Source organism: Corvus hawaiiensis, chromosome Z (assembly GCF_020740725.1).
Source record: "Corvus hawaiiensis isolate bCorHaw1 chromosome Z, bCorHaw1.pri.cur, whole genome shotgun sequence".
In the NCBI taxonomy this organism is placed as follows: Eukaryota; Metazoa; Chordata; class Aves; order Passeriformes; family Corvidae; genus Corvus; species Corvus hawaiiensis.
This window is the reverse complement of record NC_063255.1, coordinates 732,027-752,669: the sequence shown is the minus strand read 5'-3', so window position 1 is coordinate 752,669 and position 20,643 is coordinate 732,027. Positions and strand designations below refer to the sequence as shown.

At 46.9% G+C, this 20,643-nt stretch overlaps 1 protein-coding gene across 3 annotated transcripts in view; it reads left to right on the top strand.

The window, feature by feature from the left end:
- The first annotated feature begins 363 nt into the window (after positions 1-363).
- The window catches only part of WDR7 (WD repeat domain 7), a 43,853-nt gene continuing 23,573 nt past the window's right edge, over positions 364-20,643 (top strand). Inside the window, exons 1-20 of one of the 3 annotated variants that reach the window (XM_048291360.1) lie at positions 364-466; positions 5,161-5,329; positions 6,042-6,148; positions 6,849-6,927; positions 7,058-7,232; positions 7,845-7,921; positions 8,672-8,791; positions 9,094-9,239; positions 9,631-9,733; positions 9,863-10,004; positions 10,311-10,559; positions 10,992-11,212; positions 11,745-11,940; positions 12,263-12,477; positions 13,642-14,405; positions 14,552-14,640; positions 16,386-16,466; positions 17,029-17,147; positions 17,409-17,532; positions 19,009-19,122. In XM_048291360.1, coding sequence (XP_048147317.1) covers positions 5,174-5,329; positions 6,042-6,148; positions 6,849-6,927; positions 7,058-7,232; positions 7,845-7,921; positions 8,672-8,791; positions 9,094-9,239; positions 9,631-9,733; positions 9,863-10,004; positions 10,311-10,559; positions 10,992-11,212; positions 11,745-11,940; positions 12,263-12,477; positions 13,642-14,405; positions 14,552-14,640; positions 16,386-16,466; positions 17,029-17,147; positions 17,409-17,532; positions 19,009-19,122 — 3,277 coding nt within the window. In that variant the 5' untranslated portion in view covers positions 364-466; positions 5,161-5,173. Of the gene's footprint in view, positions 467-5,160; positions 5,330-6,041; positions 6,149-6,832; positions 6,928-7,057; positions 7,233-7,844; positions 7,922-8,671; positions 8,792-9,093; positions 9,240-9,630; positions 9,734-9,862; positions 10,005-10,310; positions 10,560-10,991; positions 11,213-11,744; positions 11,941-12,262; positions 12,478-13,641; positions 14,406-14,551; positions 14,641-16,385; positions 16,467-17,028; positions 17,148-17,408; positions 17,533-19,008; positions 19,123-20,643 lie in introns of those variants that run through there. The other 2 variants (XM_048291361.1, XM_048291362.1) reach the window with 2 other exon arrangements.

Below are 20,643 nucleotides of genomic sequence, written 5' to 3'. Positions count from 1 at the left end.
AGAGTCGAATAAACGCTTGTATTAACCACAAAATAAAACCGAAATTAAACCCAGGATTTTCTCTGACCCCATTTGCAGCGTCATTCCTGACAACGCCCCAAGGTACTCTATAACACAACATAATACATGTCACTTCGAGATGTCTCATATTTGCTCTTTTCCTGCTCAAAACCAGGAATACCCCAACATTCTGCTCCCGCCTGTTGTAATGTTAAAGCCTTACAGTAATCGCTAATTAATTAATTAAGCAAGTAGTCACCAGGTCCCTGCGCGCCCTGAGCGGAACCCGGCAGTTTCCGTGGCGGCGGCGCCTGCCGTCAAGTGCGCCGGCCGGGGCTTTACGCCAGTGTCGCGGGAGGAGGTGTCATCCGGCCGCAGCCGCACCGAGCGCGGCGGGGCCGCGGCGCCCGGGACGCGTGAGGGCCGGGAGAGGCACCGGCAGCGGGCCGGGAGCGGGACCGAACAGGTGCGGCCCGGGACGGGGGCGGGAGAACGGCTCGCTCACAGCAGGAGGGCGGGGGGAGCCCCCGGCCCTCCGCAGGCCCCCGCAGCATCCGCAGCGGGAGTGCTGAGGGGGCTGCGGCAGCGGGAGGTGCAGGGACACGGGCATTCAGGGGCATCCAGAGACTCGCGTGGCCAGGAGCCCAAGGATTCGGCTGCTGTAGCACCCAGGAGCCCAGGTACCCCGGGACACCGGGACCGGCCCCGCACTGTTAACGGGGCAGGATTGGGGTTGGAATTTCAAGTTTCACCTTTTCAGAACGTGCACCAGGTTATTAATGGATGGAGGTTTCCATCTGTGCTGACGGAGCCTTACCTGAGGAGAGGCTCCTCATGCGGAATTGATCCTCTTGGGGGGCTTAAATGCCTTTTAATGCCACTTTTTTGCTACCTCGCAGCCTTCCCCAGTTTTATTTCCCTTTCCTGTGCCAGACGCGGTGCTCTTGGCACCCAGGGATGGGATTTGGTGTTCTCCAGCTGCTTTGGATAACTGTCCTTTGTGACAGTTTGAAACAGGAGGAATTACTGTGGGTTTAGTGTGTCATCAAATTAAGCACCAGGAAAACCTGCAAGTGGCTTCCAGAGGTGTCAATTAACTCCAGTCTCGTGTCCCAAATTAGTATTTCCTCCTCTGTCTTGATTTGGAACCTCCTGAGTATCCTGGGAAGGTGTTTTCATTGTCTTCTCTCTCCCTCAGTTGTCCATTTTCTCCATCCCTAAGTAATGAATAGAAAGTATAATCTGTAATTAAATTAAAAATAATTAGATTTTTCTCAAATGCATAAACAGCCCATTCATAGCTATTTTATACTATTTCACACTGTTTTGTGCTATTTAATAGTATTTTGGGGGCAGATTATTGGAGTGTCCCCACATATCCTGAGATTAATTCCTTACTTAATGAAAATAGGAGTGTTTGGGAAGAGCAGCTCCTGGCTTTTGCCATGCTCTGGTGTAACAAAGGTGGGTTGACTTTTGTTTTACCTCTTCCTCCCGTGGATTTATTGCATTTGAGGGCTTTTGTGGCTGTAAAAATCCATATTGTGGATTTCTGGGTAAACAACTTGAAAAGGTGTTTAGTTGAGTCTTGGATTCAGTATTTAATACCTTGTACTTGAAAAATCAGTTTACTGGCTTTACTCAAATAAGAATTGATCCGGGATTATTAAATGTGCCTAAATCCCACCTTTAAGCAGAGCAGTTCAAAGAGTCAGTGGATTACTCTGTCAGATTAACACATTATTTAACATTTTTTGGGTTCATTTCCTCATTTAAATAATTGCTTTCTGTTTAAAATTTTTTTCAATCCTGTTTTCAGGAAGGTGTTTTTCCACATCCCTGCATTTGTTGTATTTATTGTACAATACTGTCACATGTATTCCCACATCCCTGCATTTGTTGTATTTATAAGATAAGAATTATTTATATATTATTTTTTATTATCATTATTTACAGTGCTTTATGTCGTAGAGCGAATTTAAAGTGGAGCAAAATGAATACAAGGACGGTTCGATAGATAGGTGTGTATATCCCTATGTACATGGAATTTATTGTGTTTTGGGAAGAAAACCAGGATTTTGGCACTTGTGGAAGCGATAGAGACAGATTTACCCCATGGAGACTGAGAAGTATTAGCAGGAAGAACTTTACCCGTGGCATCTCCATTTTCCACTTCCAAGTTCCTTTTTCCACAGGAAATAGTGGGTTTTGGGGAGTTCTAAAGCACTGGAATGTGTGAATTGGTGTGGAATGATTCCCAGCCTGCTTTTGGGCTCGTTTGGCACTGGGACAGTGTTGATTTGCTCCTGTAGTTTGTCATCACTGATGTCAAAAAATGGAATTATTGATTGTTTTCAGACAAAAAGGGATTTTGGTGCAAGCAGGGGCTGCAGTTGGCGTTTGCCGGGGCTGAGCTCTGGAATCCAAATTCCTGGGGAATTAAAATGTGGTTTTTCCTGAAAAGGAAGTTTTTTATGAAGGCCTTGCGCTGCCATAGTCAAAAACTAGAAGGAAAGAGGTAGTTTTTCTTTTTCCTCTCTCTCTCAGAGCCTTGCTATGAAATATTCTGAGAACTGGGTTTAAAATGGGACTGTCAGGGGGTTGATAATGTGTTTTCTGCATGGAAAATCTGGAATGTCTTAGGGTAGTTATGTGCTAATGCTCTTGTATGTTGTAATGTCCTCCTGTATGTTCCTTTTGAAAATTCCCTTTATTCAGAGTGGTGTGGGTTTGAAAGTGTTCAGAAGCAGCTTTAAATGCAGCAACAGTAAATGCAGGATCTCAAGCAGTAATTCTGTGCCCCGGTAGGGGAGTTTCTGTATTTATCTAAAAATGCAGCTGTTTTTGACAGCCAGGTGACTCAGGATCACTGTGGCTTGGTCCCTGAACTGGGAGCAGTAGGACAGCAGAGGAGTGGGAAGGGATTTTTGTGTTGCTTATTGGCATTTTTCAGCTCTGGTTTAGTCATTCTTGGTTTGTTTCCTCACAAAAGTAGGGTGGGTATTTCTGTTTGCTGTGGGTGTGTTTGTTCTTGTTGTTGATATTTGCATTTTGTTCTGTTGCATCTGGATGCTTTATTCCTGCTTTTATTCCATCTTTATGATGATTTCCCTGCAAACCAAGCCTGGTTTAATTGTAGCTCTTTGTTTGTCACCGTGTTGTTTAAAATGCTGAATTAATTTCTTTTTCTGTGTTGTGATGGTCCAGACAGAGCAATTGATCCAGCATTGCGTAACAATTAACACTGCAGGGCCAGGTGTGGTTTCAGTGTGGAGAAAGACTGGATTTTTGGTCTCTATTGATCATGATCATTAAATTAGAGCTCTTAATTAAATAGCTTTTAATGAAGGTGGTCCAGTGGGCTGCCAGAAATGAGCTGCTTTACTGGGAAGGGTAATTTGATGTGATATTACTGATTTTGTGATGGGGATTTTGTGGAAAACCCACAACTGATCCCTGACTCATCAGGAGCCTCCTGGGAGCCGTGTGTAATCCTTAGCCATTCATTAGCCTGCCCTTGCTCCCTCCCTTCCCCCTTTTTTCCATGGACACAGTCGTGTTCCAGGTCTCTGGCTGCAGAGGGTGGCAGCATCCATCAAATGGAATAACAGTTCCTGTGGTTTTTACATGGATGAGGGGTGACAAGAATGTCTTGGAATCCATCGACGCCCTGGCACAGGTTGTCCAGGGAAGCTGTGGTTGCCCCATCCCTGGAAGTGTCCAAGTTGGAGTGGCCTGGGGCACCTTCTGCTATCCCAGGTTGCTCCAAGCCCTGTCCAGCCTCGCCTTGGACACTGCCAGGATGGAGTGGGATAGACGGGGCTGGAAGACCTCCCCGTTGCGTGGCAGGAGGACGCTACTGGTTTGCCTGTTGGTTCCTTGTAACCATCGCCGGGATACCTGCAGTTATCCCAATGGGAAGTGGAGTTGCGAACCTCACTCATATTCAGGCTGACCTTTATTTTTCTGCCATAATTCAGATTTGTTCCCTCTGAAGTGCTGTGAAACAGGTTTACAGACCTGTGAAAAATGCAGACATTGCTGGGTACCTCAAAGTAGAAGAATCTGTATGTAGCTATAAAAAAAAAAAAAAAAAAAGGAAAGCACACATATTTAAAAATATTTCTTCCATGAATCCTGCCTGTTTTGATGTGTTCATGCTCCTTGAAATCAGAGCTCTGGCTCTGGTTTGAGCTGGGGTAAGTCCAGAGCATAAACCTCCACAGGATAATCCATAAAGAGTGTTTGGTTATTTATTTAACACGACCTTTTCGCTGATAAGAAAACCTCAGTTCTAAAAACATGGAAGTGCTCAGCAAGCTGGGAGTGTTGCTACCACAAACAGAGGGTTGTTGTGGGGTTTAAATCTTGTGCAAATCCAAGTGGGTTTTATTGCCACAACTTGAGTTTCTATTCTCAGTCACTGAGACCGTTTTGGCCTGGGGACAATTGAAATTCCACCGTGTTTTTTGTGTCAATGCATTCGGAAGATCTGAAATGTTGCAGTAAAGATAGTGCTGGATCTATTTCCTGCTGGAGAGTGGCCAGGATCCAGTTTATCAGTGGATTATACAAGGCTGATTTCACCTAAGGCAGGATATCCCATATTCCAACGTGAATATCTGTGTAGCAGGGACATAACAACATCAGGGGTATAAAAATGGCTTCAGCCTCGGGACTTAAAACATTTTTTACTTCAAAATTACTCTAAAAGAGGGATTTGGGCAAAAATCCCTGTGTGCCCAGGAGTGTGCTGTTTGTCCCTATACGGGTAAGGAAAAGCCTATAAAATTTTGCAAGATGTGTAAGAAATCAAACTTGTGAAGATGTGTGTTTTTAAGGGACTGGTTGAGGAATGTTACTGAATTCCTGTGGGGAGATGAGGGCATTCCCTGAGGAGAAATGAGGGGATCCCTGAAGAGGGACACACACAAACCTGAGGGGACAAAATGGCGGGAAACATGAGGGGACAAAATGGCGGAGACGGGAGGGGACAAGATGGTAGAAACATGAGGGGAAAAGATGGCAAAAACATGAGCAAAGGGAACAGCCCAGGATGTTGCTGCTGTTGGTTGTTTTGTTGGAATTGCAGGCACTCCATGGCCATGGCCTGGAACAGCCCAGGATGTTGCTAATGATGTCGTTCTGTTGGAATTGCAGGCGCTCCGTGGCCATGGCCGGGAACAGCCTGGTGCTGCCCATCGTGCTGTGGGGCCGGCGTGCCCCCACCCATTGTGTGTCCTCCCTGCTGCTCGTGGATGACTCTGTCATCGTCACCGGCTGCCACGACGGGCAGATCTGCCTCTGGGACCTGGGTGCTGACCTGCAGGTAGTGGATCCAGAATTCCCGTTCCCACTAGCGGGGAGTATGCCCTCAGCCTGTCCTCCCTCTCCTGAGGCTTGGGTGGCTGCTCCGCCCTTCCCACAGCGCTGTTCCAGGTTACCAAGAGGTGTTCTGGCTCTGACTTTGTTGCTGCTCCTGTAGGAAAGTTTTCTTAACTCATTCCAATTTCCTGGGGCTGCTCTAAACTAGTTGCTTTCTAGCTGAGCTGCTTAAAGAAAGCAATGTTGTAAAAAGGAATTCCTTCCCAGTATCCCATCTGGCAGTGGGAAGCCATTCCCCCTTTTCCTGGCATCCCATTCCCTGTCCCAAGTTCCTCTCCAGCTCTCTTGGTGCCCCTTTTGGCACTGGAAGGGGCTCTGAGGTCTCCCCTTGCTTATGGATATACAGGAACTCAGTTGGGGAAAACAATGTGCAACACAATTTTTTTCATTCAGCCAAACTCAGTTCAAATTGAATTGAGCCACATTCAGCTCCTGATTTGTAAATATTGAGAGGAGTTTGCAAAATGCATTTTCCCCCCAAATTCTCATTCCTGTTTGAAGTAGAAAGTCTTCCAAGATGATCCATCCACTGCTGTGCTAATTAAATGTGTGTACACGTGTTAACAGATGTATAACACATGAAGTAGAAAGCTGGGATATGGATATTTTGGTCATTTGTGTGATTTTGACTTCCTGTTTTCTTTCCCTGGTCCCAGATCAATCCCAGAGCTCTGCTCTTTGGTCATACAGCCTCAGTTACTTGTTTATCCAAGGCCTCAGCTTCCAGTGAAAAGCAGTATATAGTGAGTGCATCAGAGAGTGGGTGAGTTTCTGAGTGTTTATTGATGTGCAGAACTGAAATAATGGGAATTTGTCCCTAATTTATCCATATTTCAACACTGTGATGAATTTTATCCTCAAGAAAAAATTCCTCAGCAAATACATTTTATTTTTGACTGGTTTTATTTATTAATCAGAGCAGTAGTTTAGAGGGAGAAGCAGGAAGGATTTCTTGTGCAATTGATATCCAAATCAATAAGAGATTTTTTTTATCCAGGGATGGTAGGGAATGATTTTCCTGAATAATCTTTTAGCAAGGAATTTGAGGGGAGAATTTAGAATTTCCACCTTGGACCAACTTCAGGGCTAAGTAATCTCTTCCCATTGGATTTGGAACCAAAATGTGTTTTCACTGGGAATTTATCTATCTGGTGGAAAGGAGAAAGTACCTCACAGATTCTGTTCTGATTAAATTTGTATATAAAGTTTGAAATTAAAAAGTACTGTAAGTATGGGGAATAGCTGCTCATTTGAACTCCTGCAGGTTCTGTAATTTATCCTCAGAGGGAGCAGCAGGTTGTGTGGATTCAGGAGGGCTGGAAAGTCCAGTTGATTTTGAGTTTCTCTAAATAGAATTGATCTAATCCCTAATAAATGGTTCAGATGAAGTTCCTCCCAACGTAGAGGGCTGGTAAGTGCTTGGAAGCCTGGCCTATTTTCCATGTAGTTTGCCTGTGTTTCAGGGAGATGTGCCTGTGGGATGTGAACGATGGCAGGTGCATCGAGTTCACCAAGCTGGCCTGTGCGCACACCGGCATCCAGGTGAGTCCTGGGAGGGATGGCAGAGCGGGAAGTGCCCTCCTGGGATTTGGGAAACACACTGCAGGTGCAAAACGAAGGAATATCCCTGTCCCACCTGGATTCTGATTTGTGTTTGTTCCCATCTGTGTAGTTCTATCAGTTCACAGTCGGCACGCAGCGGGAAGGGAGGCTCCTATGCCATGGACATTACCCTGAAATTCTGGTCGTGGATGCAACCAGCCTTGAAGTGCTTTATTCTTTGATATCCAAGATCTCTCCTGACTGGATCAGCTCCATGACCATTATCCGGTCCAACAGGACACAAGGTGATTGTTTCTTGTGGCAGGGACACCTTCCACTAGCCCAGGTTGCTCCAAGCCCTGTCTAGCCCAGCCTCGGACACTTCCAGGAATGGGGCAGCCACAGCTTCCCTGGGAATCCTGCTCCAGCTGGATCAGCTGGCACGGGCTGAAGTGTCACCTGAGCTCAGACCTGGTTGGTTCTGCTAATTGGTGTTCATTTGGTGGGCTTTAATTTCTGGCAGATGAATGTCTTGTTCGGGTGTTCCTGTTGTGGAGACTGGAATTCCTGAGAGGTTTGGGGAACACTGAGGAGAAGATCCTGACTGAAGGACTTCTCTCTTGAGTTAAGGCTCAGCAACAGTTGTAAACCGGGCATTCCCAAAATCCTGGAGTGGGAAAGCTCAGCTGTTGTCCCCACCACAAATAAATGGCTGGAACAACTGGAAATGAGCTCTGGTATGAAGCGTTTCCTGCTAATGCCTTTCATTTATTCCTTATTCCGTGCCCACCTTCGCAAATAAACATTCAATTCGGAAGCAAACGCTCCAGGAATGCTTGGATCAGGTTTTAATTCATGCTCAGATGTGCACAAGTGAGGAAGTCCTTGTGCCTCAGCCTCATTTTTGTATTTCCCAGAGGACACTGTCGTGGCTGTGTCTGTGACTGGCATCCTCAAAGTCTGGATCATCACCTCGGAGGTCAGTCGGCTGCAGGTAGGCAAAGGCTGCTGGATTAGTGGCACTTCCTGGTGGGATGGAGGGTTCTGTTCCTGATACTCTGCTGCTGATATTCCTTTTCCTCTTTGCCAGTTGAAAATCAACTTCCTGAATTTTCCTGTACTGCTTTAAGTTGCCATCAGAATTCCTAATCCTGCTCAGAGAACTGATTTCCAAATTAAGTGTAGGATTATCTCCAATTTTTCCAAATGTGTTTTTTATTTGTACCATGCAATGATTTGGGTTAATATTTTGCTGAGCAGGCCATACCATTTTTAGAAATATTCATTATTCAGGATTATCTCTAGCTCCCTGTTATTTGGCATTTCCTGGATACTAATGAATAAAAGTCTTAAAGGAGACTTGCCCCAGGTCTCAAACCTCTGGTAAATCAACTCTTCACAGAAACGTCTTGTAAGGAAAAATCACCTTCTAGTTAGGAATGACGTGGGAGTGGAATCTGCTTCCTTCCAGCTTCCTACCTGGCTGCAAGGTCAGCACCACTAATCTGTCCTGCTGGGGAATTTGGGAGACTTAAGTGCCCAAAGAGGACACCACGTGCTCCTGCAGATCTTCTTAGTAGGAGTAATGGAATAAAAACTGCTCCGAGTGTTTAGGTTTTCCGTAGGAGTCAGCCATCTGGCACCTTGAGAAGTGCCCCGGTCCTTTTTCTGTGGGTTCTGGCACGGTCCTGAGTTCCGTTTGAGGAGGAAAGAGTTGGTTTAGTGTTGGTTCTCTTTGGTTTAGGACACCACCCCAGTGTTTGAGGAGGAATCCAAGCCCATCTACTGCGAGAACTGCCAGAGCATTTCCTTCTGCGCCTTCACCCAGCGCTCGCTCCTGGTCGTGTGCTCCAAGTACTGGAGGGTAAGGCAGAATCCCCAGATCTTCTCCCTCAGGAATCTCAATTAAACTACATGAAAACATTTAGATGAAGATGCTCCAAGTCTCTTTAATGTACTTCTATTATATATTCAGTGTATTTCTAGATATTTAATCCAAATCTCTGCCTGTGGTGCAGGTTTGGAACAAGATGATCCTTAAGGTCTTTTCCAACCCAAACCATTCCATGATTCTGTGATAATGAACCCAAAATCAGTTGCTGCCTGGCCATTTTAATGTGTAATTAATTGCTTATAATAACAACAGACTTTGCTGTTTCCTCTCAGGTTTTTGATGCTGGAGATTATTCACTCTTATGTTCAGTCCCCAGTGAAAATGAGCAGACCTGGACTGGTGGAGACTTTGTGGCAGCTGATAAAGTGATTGTATGGACAGAGGATGGACAAAGTTTCATCTATAAATTACCAGCCAGGTACTCAACAAAGAAATACCCCATTTGTTTAATTTCGGGTTAATTTGAATTGAACGGAATTAATTGAAGAACTACTGAAATATTGGTCCGGTAAGGGAAGGCGTGTAAATACAAAACTATAAAATTAATTCAGAATTGGACATTGAAGGAACTAAAACTTACAAGAGTAAAATCAAAGGCTTTTCTTCTGACATCTTCGTGATGTGCAGACGTGTTTGTTCTGGGTAGAGATGATGTTTTATCTTGAATATTCCCGCCTCAATCATGTGGGAACTCCTTCCTCGCCCTCATGTGATCAGAGCATGAGGGTGGGAGCAACATCCGTGTCCTACTGTAGGAATCACTCTCTAAGTGCAAGGAGTTTTACTCCTTTCTTCATTCTTACACCCAGCTGCCTGCCAGCCAGTGATTCATTCCGCAGGGATGTGGGGAAAGCAGTGGAAAACTTGATTCCACCTTTATTGTACAGCGTGTTGGACAGAGCAGATAAACAGGTACATCTGTTTCTTTGGAGCTTTTTAATGGGCTGTGTGAGGTTTTGTCCTGCTTTAAAAAGGGAGGAAGCTTGAAGCTGAGCACGTGGTTGGTGCGTGGTCTGAGGCTGTTCCTTATTTTTTGAACAGCTCCTAATATGTCCTCCAGTGACTCGGTTCTTCTGTGGCCAGAGAGAGTTTTCCTACAGGCTCTTAATCCAAGGAGACTCCTCAGGGAGACTGTGCATTTGGAGCGTGCCTGACACCCTTGACCAGCAGGAGGGTGCAAAAGGTACCTAATTAATAGCCAGATCTTTGTGGTTTCTGTGTGTTTTTGCTGAATAAAGCCCTGCTGGTTCTCCCACAGATCATGAAGTTGGGGTTTAATCATAGGAGCTGTAGTAACTTCATTTTTTCAGATATGCTCAAAATCTTAATTAGCTTTATTCTTGTAGTGAGTCCATTTCCAGTAGAGAATCCCAGAGTGGCTGGGAGAGACCTGAAACATCCAATTCCAACTCCCAACACCTCCCATTAGATGCAGTTGCTCAACTCCTCCCACCTCAGCCCTTGCTGATACTTTCCCTCCTTTTCCCAGGCCTGCAAACAACCACCTCCATATCCCTCCAGGAAGCTTTTGACCAGCTGAGCCCTCGTCCCGCGGGGATCATCGACCAGCTGAGCATCGTTCCCAACGTGAGCGAGCCGCTGCGGGTGACGGCCAGCGTGTACATCCCGGCGCACGGGCGGCTGGTGTGCGGCCGCGAGGACGGCAGCATCGTCATCGTGCCGGCCACGCAGACTGCCATCGTGCAGCTGCTGCAGGGAGAGCACATGCTGCGCAGAGGTACGGGCGCGGGGAGCAGCAGGCCGTCCGCAGGCAGAAACCCTGTAGATCTGCTGTTCCGTTCTGTGCTGGGAATCCCTTAAGCTCTGACGCACGCAAGAGCAGCTTGGGTATTTCTCCGGGGCCTTTGAGATGCAGGAGCAAAGGTAAGACAGGGGAGCATCTCCTGCGTTCTCCAGAATTGTTCCTGCACTGCAGGGCTGGGTATTGATGTGCCAGTAGAAATCTCCATGGGAAGGACCTACCAGGATTCCTGGTGGGATCCACGTGTTATGCTTGGGCTGGTGTTGGATATGTGGGTTCCATATAACATTATCTTCGTAGTTATGGGATCTGAGTTGCAGAACAAACACTTGGGAGTTGATTGTTCTGTTGAATTTCTGTTTCTCCTCTCTTTTTCTGTGCTTTTGCCCCTGTCCTCCCACCTCGCAGGCTGGCCCCCTCACCGGACGCTCCGAGGCCACCGGAACAAGGTCACGTGTTTGCTGTACCCTCACCAGGTCTCCTCCCGCTACGACCAGAGGTACCTGATCTCAGGCGGGGTGGATTTCTCTGTCATCATCTGGGATATCTTCTCGGGAGAGATGAAACATATCTTCTGTGTCCACGGGGGAGAAATCACCCAGCTGCTTGTTCCACCAGAAAACTGCAGTGTAAGTTCTCTAGGATAACCCTTCCAGCACCTCAGTCCTCCTTGAGAATGGGAATGCAATGTGGAATGCTGGAGATGTAGCACCAACCCAACTCTTGCAAGAGCTTCACTAAAAAGAGCTCCATTATTCTGTTATTTATGGTTTGTTTTAATTATATAAAGGATTGAAAGTAGGGGCTTTATCAAACCTGTTAAAAATAGGGTCTAGAGACAATTTTGCCTCTTGTAACTTAGCTGAATAAATAGAATTTAATGAATGGAGTGACACTGAGCGAAAACGCTGGGGTTTGCTTAACAAAATGGGGTTTAATACCCATTTGCTCTTTATGATGTGCAAAGGATGGATTAAAGGGAATTTCTGCTCAGGGAGTTCTGTTCCCAGTGACCTCAGTGATTTTGAACATAGGTGGAGGTGCCTGAGTTTTGTTTATAGAAGAGGCTTTTGGTCACCCTGCTCTGCCCGGTGGGGGAAAGGTTTTTAATGCCAACTCCCTGCATTATGATTAAGCTTTTTCCCTTTTTTCCTTTATCAGGCAAGAGTCCAGCACTGTATTTGCTCCGTTGCCAGTGATCACTCCGTGGGTCTGCTGAGTCTGAGGGAGAAGAAATGCATCATGCTGGCATCCCGCCACCTCTTCCCAATCCAAGTGATCAAGTGGAGGCCGTCCGATGACTACCTGGTGGTGGGATGCTCGGATGGCTCCGTGTACGTCTGGCAGATGGACACTGGTGAGCTCAGAGATGTTGATTAATGCATTTTTAATGCATGTAAATACAGATTTGCTTTTAGTGCTGTCGAGGCTGTGTCTGAGGGGAGAACTAAAACACTTTTGCTCATCTATATTTGGAACTTATCTCTCCAGGTGTTCCCCAAAGCAGTGATCGGTACAGAATCACACTGGGGGGTTTGTGAACCTCATGGAAATTTAGGGAAAGTTCCATCCTTTTGGGAATGTTACTTCCGAGCCCAGCTGTTAAAACACAGAAAGTAATGCGGCACCTGTGCTGCTTGGGGTGCTGAGCTGTTTCTCCGTCCCTCCCACCGTTCCAGGGGCACTGGACAGGTGCGTGATGGGGATCACGGCGGTGGAGATCCTGAACGCCTGCGACGAGGCCGTCCCAGCGGCCGTGGACTCGCTGAGCCACCCCGCCGTGAACCTGAAGCAGGCCATGACCCGCCGCAGCCTGGCTGCCCTCAAGAATGTGGCCCACCAGAAGCTCCAGACCCTGGCCACCAACCTGCTGGCCTCCGAGGCCTCGGATAAGGTGGGTGTGCTCCGGCTGGAGCCTGTGCTTCCAGAAAGGAATGAAGCACAGGAAGGTTCCATCATTGTAACCAGAAGGTTCTCAGCCAGAGCTCTCCAAAACCTAAACGTGGTTGTTCCCCAGTTGATGTTGCTGTCCATGATCCCACTTCAGTGTGTACCCTACTCTTTGGTTTTATTCCAGTTTGAGTTACAGAATCTGGAATCATGGAATGGTTTATTCTGGAAAAGCCCTCTAAGATCAAGTCCAAGAGTTCCCTGGCACTGCCAAGGCCACCACTATCCCATGTCCCCAAGTGCTACATCCACGTGGCTTGAAATCCCTCCACCCCTGCCCTGGGTTTGGACAGCCCTTTCCATGAGGAATTGTTCCCAATATCCAGCCTAAACCTCCCCGGCACAGCTTGTGGCCAGCAGAGCGCAGCAGCGCTCCGTTCCCAGCTTCTCCTATTTATCCCTCGCCTTCTGCTGTCACCTTCTGTTGGGAGAGAAATCTCCCGTGGTGAGAACGTTCCTTAGAGCACCACCAGCACGGTTCCATAAAAAACGTGTGCTCAGGACTTGTGCTGCTGTTCCTGCTGCGTCCAGGCGGGATGGGAATGCCGCATTTGTACCTGCAGTGTTTACGTGTGGGCTCCTCATCCAGTGAAGGTGCTGGAAATGAAGGTGTTAGGGAGAATAATGCCTCAAAACTTTGATTCGTGTTCTGGTTTCCAGTCTGCTTTCTGACATTGTTCAGCTTTTATCCCATAGCACCTTAATACTCTCCCTTCTCCCTCTTTTCCCCCTTGGGAGGGAGGGAACGAGGAAGAAGATGGACTTAATTGGAATGACCAAGTGGTGCAGTAATTGCAGGTCTGGGTGAATCTGAGCAGCTTCTTTGCCGATGGCATACAGTGATTCCATAGTTCACCCACCAAATATGAAGTATTTAATGTGTTTTAAGCTTAATAACAAAAGATTGGAAGTTTGCTGTTCCTTGGAATATAACTGTGATCTCACAGGATTCAGGAGAAGGAAGTGTGAACTCATGTCTCACCTGGAGAGCTCAGTTTACCTACAAAGATCTGTAAATTGAAGTTCTGTGGTTTGTGGTTGTGTTTCAAACTTGGCTCACCCACAGCTTCCCTAATGGAAATTTCAATTTGCTCTCTCGTTTTTCCAGGGGAATTTACCAAAATACTCCCATAACTCCCTGATGGTTCAGGCCATCAAGACCAACCTAACAGACCCAGACATCCACGTGCTGTTCTTCGATGTGGAGGCCCTGATTATCCAGCTGCTGACGGAGGAGGCCTCCCGGCCCAACACCGCCCTCGTCTCGCCAGAGAATTTACAGAAAGCCTCCGGTGGCTCCGACAAGGGAGGCTCCTTCCTCACTGGCAAACGAGCGGCTGTGCTCTTCCAGCAAGTCAAGGAAACCATCAAGGAGAACATCAAGGAGCACCTCCTCGATGATGAAGATGAGGATGAAGAGGCCATGAGGCAGAGGAGAGAAGATGGCGACCCGGAATATCGCTCCAGCAAATCCAAACCACTGACTTTGTTGGAATATAATCTAACCATGGATACAGCCAAGCTCTTCATGTCCTGCCTGCACGCCTGGGGCCTGAACTCTGTGCTGGACGAGCTCTGCCTGGATCGCCTCGGAATGCTGAAGCCGCACTGCACCGTGTCCTTCGGCCTCCTGTCCCGAGGTGGCCACATGTCTCTGATGCTCCCTGGCTACAACCAGCCCGTGGGCAAGGCAGCCTTCGAGGAGTTAGGCAGGAAAATGTCCGTGACGGAAGGCTTGGGAAAGGGCACGTACGGAGTGTCCCGGGCCGTCACCACGCAGCACCTGCTGTCCGTCATCTCCCTGGCCAACACGCTGATGAGCATGACCAACGCCACCTTCATCGGGGACCACATGAAGAGGGGCCCCACCAGGTACGTCAAACACTGCCGTAACTTGGCAGTCTCCATCTGAATTTAGCCTTGGATTTGGTGTGGTTTTACCTTGTGATGGATTGAATGGTTCCCAAAGCCTTTGGGGCTGCAGCTGATGTGTCTCTCCATGGATATTTTGTGTTTAGGCCGCCCAGGCCGGGCACCCCCGAGATGGCCAAGGTGAAGCCACCCCCTCCGATGTCCAGCCATGCAGCACAAGGACAAATCAAACAAGGTACAAACCACTTTCTTTGCAGCCCTTGGGGCTGTTCTTCCAGCTCTTTACACTGAATTTAACGCCTTATTATCAAGAGAGAAAATTATTGCATGGGACGAAAAACTAGTGCAGTGTTGTAATGATAATCTAGATGAAATTGTTGAGGATTAGGACCTGTTTAAGAATCAGTACAAGATGCTGATTCTGCCATGACATCATTCTCTGACAAGGAGTTTTTGCCTGTTTCAAGTGTTCCCAAACATTCTGGTGTTGAGGAGGCTTAAAGCCTGTAGCTAAAGGCTCTACAGACTCATCCCAGAGTGTTTCTGTGGGAGCGATCCCAGCTCAGTGCCAGGATCACTCCTTGGCTGGTTGGAACTCCTTACTCTTATGTTGGAAGAGCACGAGCAACTCCAGCAAAACCAGGCAAAAACTCTGGAGTGAAGCTTTAGTTCCAGTCTGGGGTGGGTTTGTGCATCTATAATTTTATGTTTTTCCTGAGTTAAGCAGCTCCTTTTCCAAGTGGGGTGGGAAGGGATTTACTGCAGCCACCCTGTGCCTCCCACGCGCCGTTGGCGTGGAAGGCCTGGAAAAGGAGGTTGGATGCAGCTGTCCCCCGGTGACAAAAGCAGTCCCGTGCCTGCAAAGCGAACAGACCATTCCAAAGACAATGCTCCATCCGTTCGGGACCTCCATCCCATTGTTGTTCTGCAGCAGAATAACAGGGAGGGATTAACTGGAGGATGCTTGTGCAGGACATCTGGGCACAGGGTGAGGGCAGAAGTGGCAGCCAGGGACCTCCCAATCCCACGGCGACCTCGGCATGTGCAGGCCAGAAGGTCTGCAGAGCTTTCCGTGGGATAATAGCGCCGTCGTGGAGCGTGCGTGGCTGGGTAATGCTTGGAACTGCCTGGTGATCACCCTTACCTCGAGGAGTGGTGATCCTCAAGGGCTCTGCAGGGCTGGACGTGGCCCCTGTGAGCATGGGGAGTGGTGGGCACTGTGGGGCCAGTTCCTGGTTGGATTTGATGATCTCCCAGGTCTTTTCCAGCCTTAGCAACTTGGTGACATGGGAGTTTCCAAAACAGATGTCCCAGGTACTGTTTGGGTCCCAGGCCTGAGTTTGTGTCCTCCTTTAGGCTTTTTGGCATTTCTGTGGTAAAAAGTTACATTTTTTTTGCCTAGAGGCCCATGTAAAATGAACTTAAATTCCAACCAACCCTCAGAAATTCATTCTGGACATCTTGGAATGACAGGTGGGGCAGCTCAGACTGATAAAGGGTTATTTTTTTGGCTTTTAATGCATAGTACAAATTCCAAATCTGTGGAAATATGGCAAAAGCAAGAGAAGAAACAGCAGAATTCCTGGGTTTCTAATTTACAGTCAACCATGAAGTCAGACCAAACCCACCTGCCTAAAAACATATTTAACACTCAATTTAGATGTACTTTGATCTTTTCAAAACATCCCAGTTTCTCTTACTGTCTCCATGTTCCTCTGCAGCTGCATGTCTGCCTCTTCCTTCTTGGAAAACCTGGAATTCTCATTACGTTGAATATTATTTTGAAGCTGAATATTATTTTGAGTTGAATATTATTTTGAAGCTGAGTATTCTTCCTAAGTTGAATATTTAAGTTGAAGATCATCACAGTCACCTCTTTGTTTTCCATTCTCCAGTGATACTAATCCGTTTTTCCACTGCTGCTCTCCTCACTTCCCTCTTTTTTTTCTCTCTTTTATTTCTTCTTCTTTCCTCTGCAAGTTGCTCCTGCTGCTGCTTCCAGCACGGAATCTGGGCACTCTGACACTTCTGCTTTCCATTCCTGTTTCTTAGTCAACGAAGGTATTCCTTCCTCACTTTTCTACTTATCCTTTACTTCCAGCTAAAATCCTTTCTCATTGTTATTTTCATTTGATTTCTAAAAGGAATTCTTCTTTGCCAGTTGGGTACCTGGGGTTGGGTTCCCTGTTGGCTTTTAACCAAAAAAAAAAGCAGTTTCACACCACTTAAATCTGAGTTTTGGTGTTGATGAAGATTTGAATATAATATTGGATATAATGTTGGACATATATTAAATACAATATGGGTATTTCACAAGCATTTTTACACACTGTGTCACTTGACTGTATTTCTCTCCTGGTTTTACCTGCACAGTACTGCAGACCTGTAGTAGGAATTCACCTGGATTAAGTGTGTTAAAGACTCAGGTGGAAAAACAAGGACAGCAGGCAAACTGTGCTTGGGTACATTTGCATAGCTTTAAATCAGGACAGAAAACCCCGTGTGATCCTTGAAGGGGTAATACCTGGGAGCTTCTGTGATTTATGTGTGAAGTGTCACCGTAAATAAACGTACCTGAACTTGAGATGTGTTTATTCCTTGTGCTCCTGCTGTGTTTCCCCAGGCTGGAGCCAGCTGGCTGCCATGCACTGCGTGATGCTCCCGGACCTGCTGGGGCTGGAGAAGTTCCGGCCTCCTCTCCTGGAGATGCTGGCACGGCGCTGGCAGGATCGGTGCCTGGAGGTGAGTTCAGCCCGGACATTCTGGGATGGATGTTGTCTTTTGGTGATTAAATCTTCCCTCCGTATGAAAAACCCCACACAATTCTTTTCCAGCACAGGTCCCACAGTCTTTATTCGCGATTCAGGAATATTTTCTAGTTAAACCCTAGTTTAACCCTGTCAAGAATTACATTTAAATATCTGTATTTCTGTGGGTTTTGGCCCTCTGGGGTGTGTTTCTGCCCGGCTGGTTGATGCAGCCCTGAACTGTGTTGCCCTGCAGGTGCGGGAGGCGGCGCAGGCGCTGCTGCTGGCGGAGCTGCGCCGCATCGAGCAGGCGGGGCGCAAGGAGACCATCGACGCCTGGGCTCCCTACCTGCCCCAGTACATGGACAGCGTCATCTCCCGTAAGGAGCGCCCCGGGAACAGCCCACTCGCCGGGGAGAACGGGGAAGGGGCCTTGGGAGCCCCACATTCCGAGTAATCCGTCCAGTCCTGGCTGCTTCACCTCTCCACGGCTCCTGCAAAGGTGTCCCAGGCCTCCAGGGAATTCACAGATTTCATTCCCCTCGATGAGAACATCCCAACGTTCTCATCTTCCTCGAAATGAGCTTTTTCCCCCTGAAAATGTGGTTTCTATTCAAAGATCTCTGTTAAACACCAACTGATTTTAGGGTGTCTAATCACGGTATTGAATCTAAATGGAATGCAGGGATTCCGTGGATGTTAGGATGTGTTTTGAATTTCTCTGAGCTCAGTTAGACTGGAAACCTTTCCAGTGGGTCTAAACTAGCAAATTGGGATTAAGTTTTTATGGTGAGTGTTGAAATGCTTGGAATCAAAGCTACAGCTTTGGAGGAATTGAAAGGAATAAGAATTATTTGGGATATAACAGACTTGTGGAAAGTCTCATTTTCTGCTAGAAGGAGAGGGAGGAGAATAGGAAAGATACAGAAATACTCATTTTTTCCTACATCCCCCACTCCTCCCAGTTTTGCCACTGAATATTGGGGCATGAATTACAAATAATAAATTGATACATATCGAAAGAGGGGGCAAAAACCAGCCAATTTTTGGGTCCAGCAGACTCAAATCGGTGTCAGATTCTGCAGATGCAGTTCTCCTTTGGAAGGGATTCCTTTGAATACCAAATTCCTGGTTTAGTTTGCTTGTTTATAGATCTATCATCGTTAGTGTAAATATTGCCTTAACGTGCTGTGGGGGCCCCGACCCTTGGTGTGGGGACAGGTATATCCGGTATATTCCAGAATTAGAGGCTGTTCCTGCAGCTGGAACGTGGCTCCTGTTTAATGGGAAGCCAGAGGTTACCCGGCTGCGACCTTTGTGTGCGCGCGGCTGCGGCAGCCAGGGAGCGGCCGGCATCGATCGAGCCGTGGGGAGCCGGTCGATGGCAGGCAGGACAGCCTCTGCACAAAGCTCCTTTCTGCCCAAAAATTAACTGGGGGGACTTCTGCTTCCTATATTCCTGAAATTCTGTTAATTCAGGTGAATCGTGGTTTGTTTTGAAGGGGAAATCCGCAACGTGGCAGCACAAAATTGAAGGTGTTTAACGGTTATCCGGGATGCTCTGGGCTGGAACGGGCAGGGACACCTTGCACCAGACTGGGTTGTTCCAAGCCCCGTCCAGACTGGCCTGGGATGCTTCCAGGAATGGGGAATAATCCGTGTTAGCCCTGGAAAGCCAAATAAATACGAAATTTTGCTATTTCTAGATGAGGTTGAGCATCTTTGGCGAGGTTGGAGTTGAAGGAGCCCAAAGCAAGGCAGGACCTGAAGGAATGAAATGAAGTTTAGCTGCTGCAGGAAACAGGGAATTATTTCCCCAAATGCCTGATTTTGGGGTGTTGGGTTGTTCCCTCCAGCTGGAGTGACCACAGAAGCCCTTCAGACTGGGACTGCCACCCTGGATCCCTCAGGAACAGAAGCCAAAGTCCAGGAGGAGGAGCATGACCTGGTTGATGATGACATCGCAGCAGGTGAGCATTCAGATCGTTCATTTTATCAAGATAATTAATGTCTCTGTTTTAATACATTTGGAGCTCTTAAATCTGCCCACAACCAACATTAGTTCTTCAAAAACAAAGACTTTCTATGATTCTTTATAATTCTTTAGAATTGTTCCTCAAATAGTTTGTTCTGGTGGAAGATCTGATTTAAGGGTGCTGCATCCTGAATTTTGGCTTCAGTGGAATACAGTTAGGTTTGTATTGGGAGAATAGAGGGAAAAATAAGAATTTTGAGACAATTTCCCCTCAGCTTCTTTCTCTGAGGGTCCCATTAAGACCAGTATTTATTGATGGGATTGCTGGGGTGTGGTGCTCAACAGGATCTTTTCCAACTTGGGACTCCCCAAAAGCTTCCAATTATCCAGATCATTTCTTAAAATGCACCTCAGAACTTTGGGAGGTGGAAACATTTTAGCTGAGCTGGCTGAAACACTCCTTGCAGGAAATCCTTAATACACTCCAGTGGCTTTTAAACATTTCAGAAGTTATTTAGAAAATTTGGTCTGACCTCAGATCTCCTTTTAGTGCCCGAAAGGCTTTTTTGGGTAACTAAAAATAGAGCAAATGTTTTGTTGGAATAATTTGCACATGGACAGCAGTGTTTTTTCCCAGTTGGACATAAATTCTCCTGGCTCCAGTGGTCAGAATTTGGGAATTTGGTTAATTGGCTTATTCAGAGTATATTTTGAATTGCTTTTTATTATGTAGTTTATAGACTTTCTGGTTTTGGTTCCACCTAACTAAAGTGATTTAAAATTAATTCCAAAGGGATTTCTTATTTGTTCTATGTGTTACTACAATTCTTTTAGTTAAAGAAATCAAATATTTCAGAAGAAAACATTGCAACAAACGGCAAGGGCTTTTTTAATTTTAGTTTCCCATGCTAACCTTTAGTAGTATTAATTTTTAATAATACTGAGTTCTGCAGCTCCTTTGGAAGTTTCTCTTCCTTGCTGCTGGAAGGATTGGAAGGGGAGCAGCAGGTGCTGTTTCCCATTGCGTCCCTCCTGTTTTCCAGCCCCGGAAAATTCGGGCTGGATTGGAGCTCCACAACAAATGGCACCATCTGGCAGCCCCAGCGGAGAAGCCCCTGGCCCCCGTTCCACACAAAATTCCTGCTGGGTTTCCTTTAAGGAGGTTCCACTGGAGCCGAGCACCTCCCAAAACCTGTCACAGGCAGTTTTGTGTCCCCCAAACCCACCCGGGAGAGGGGGAAAAGCTTTTAATTTGTGTTTAGCCACTCACTGGAACCCATCCACTATATCATGGACTATTGTGTGACATTCCTGAAAAAAGTGAGGGTTTGTCATCCAAAACTCGGTCCCTTTCAGATGCTAATTGGGAAAATGCAGAGCGACTCATCCCTCTGCTGGGTCCTGTTACAATTGCAAATGGAATGTGAGTGCAGGGGCACGGGTATTTAGCATGGAAGAGCTGGGCTTTGAGGGAGCTTTTAGGTGTACCAACAGGAATTCTGCATTTGGGGGAGTG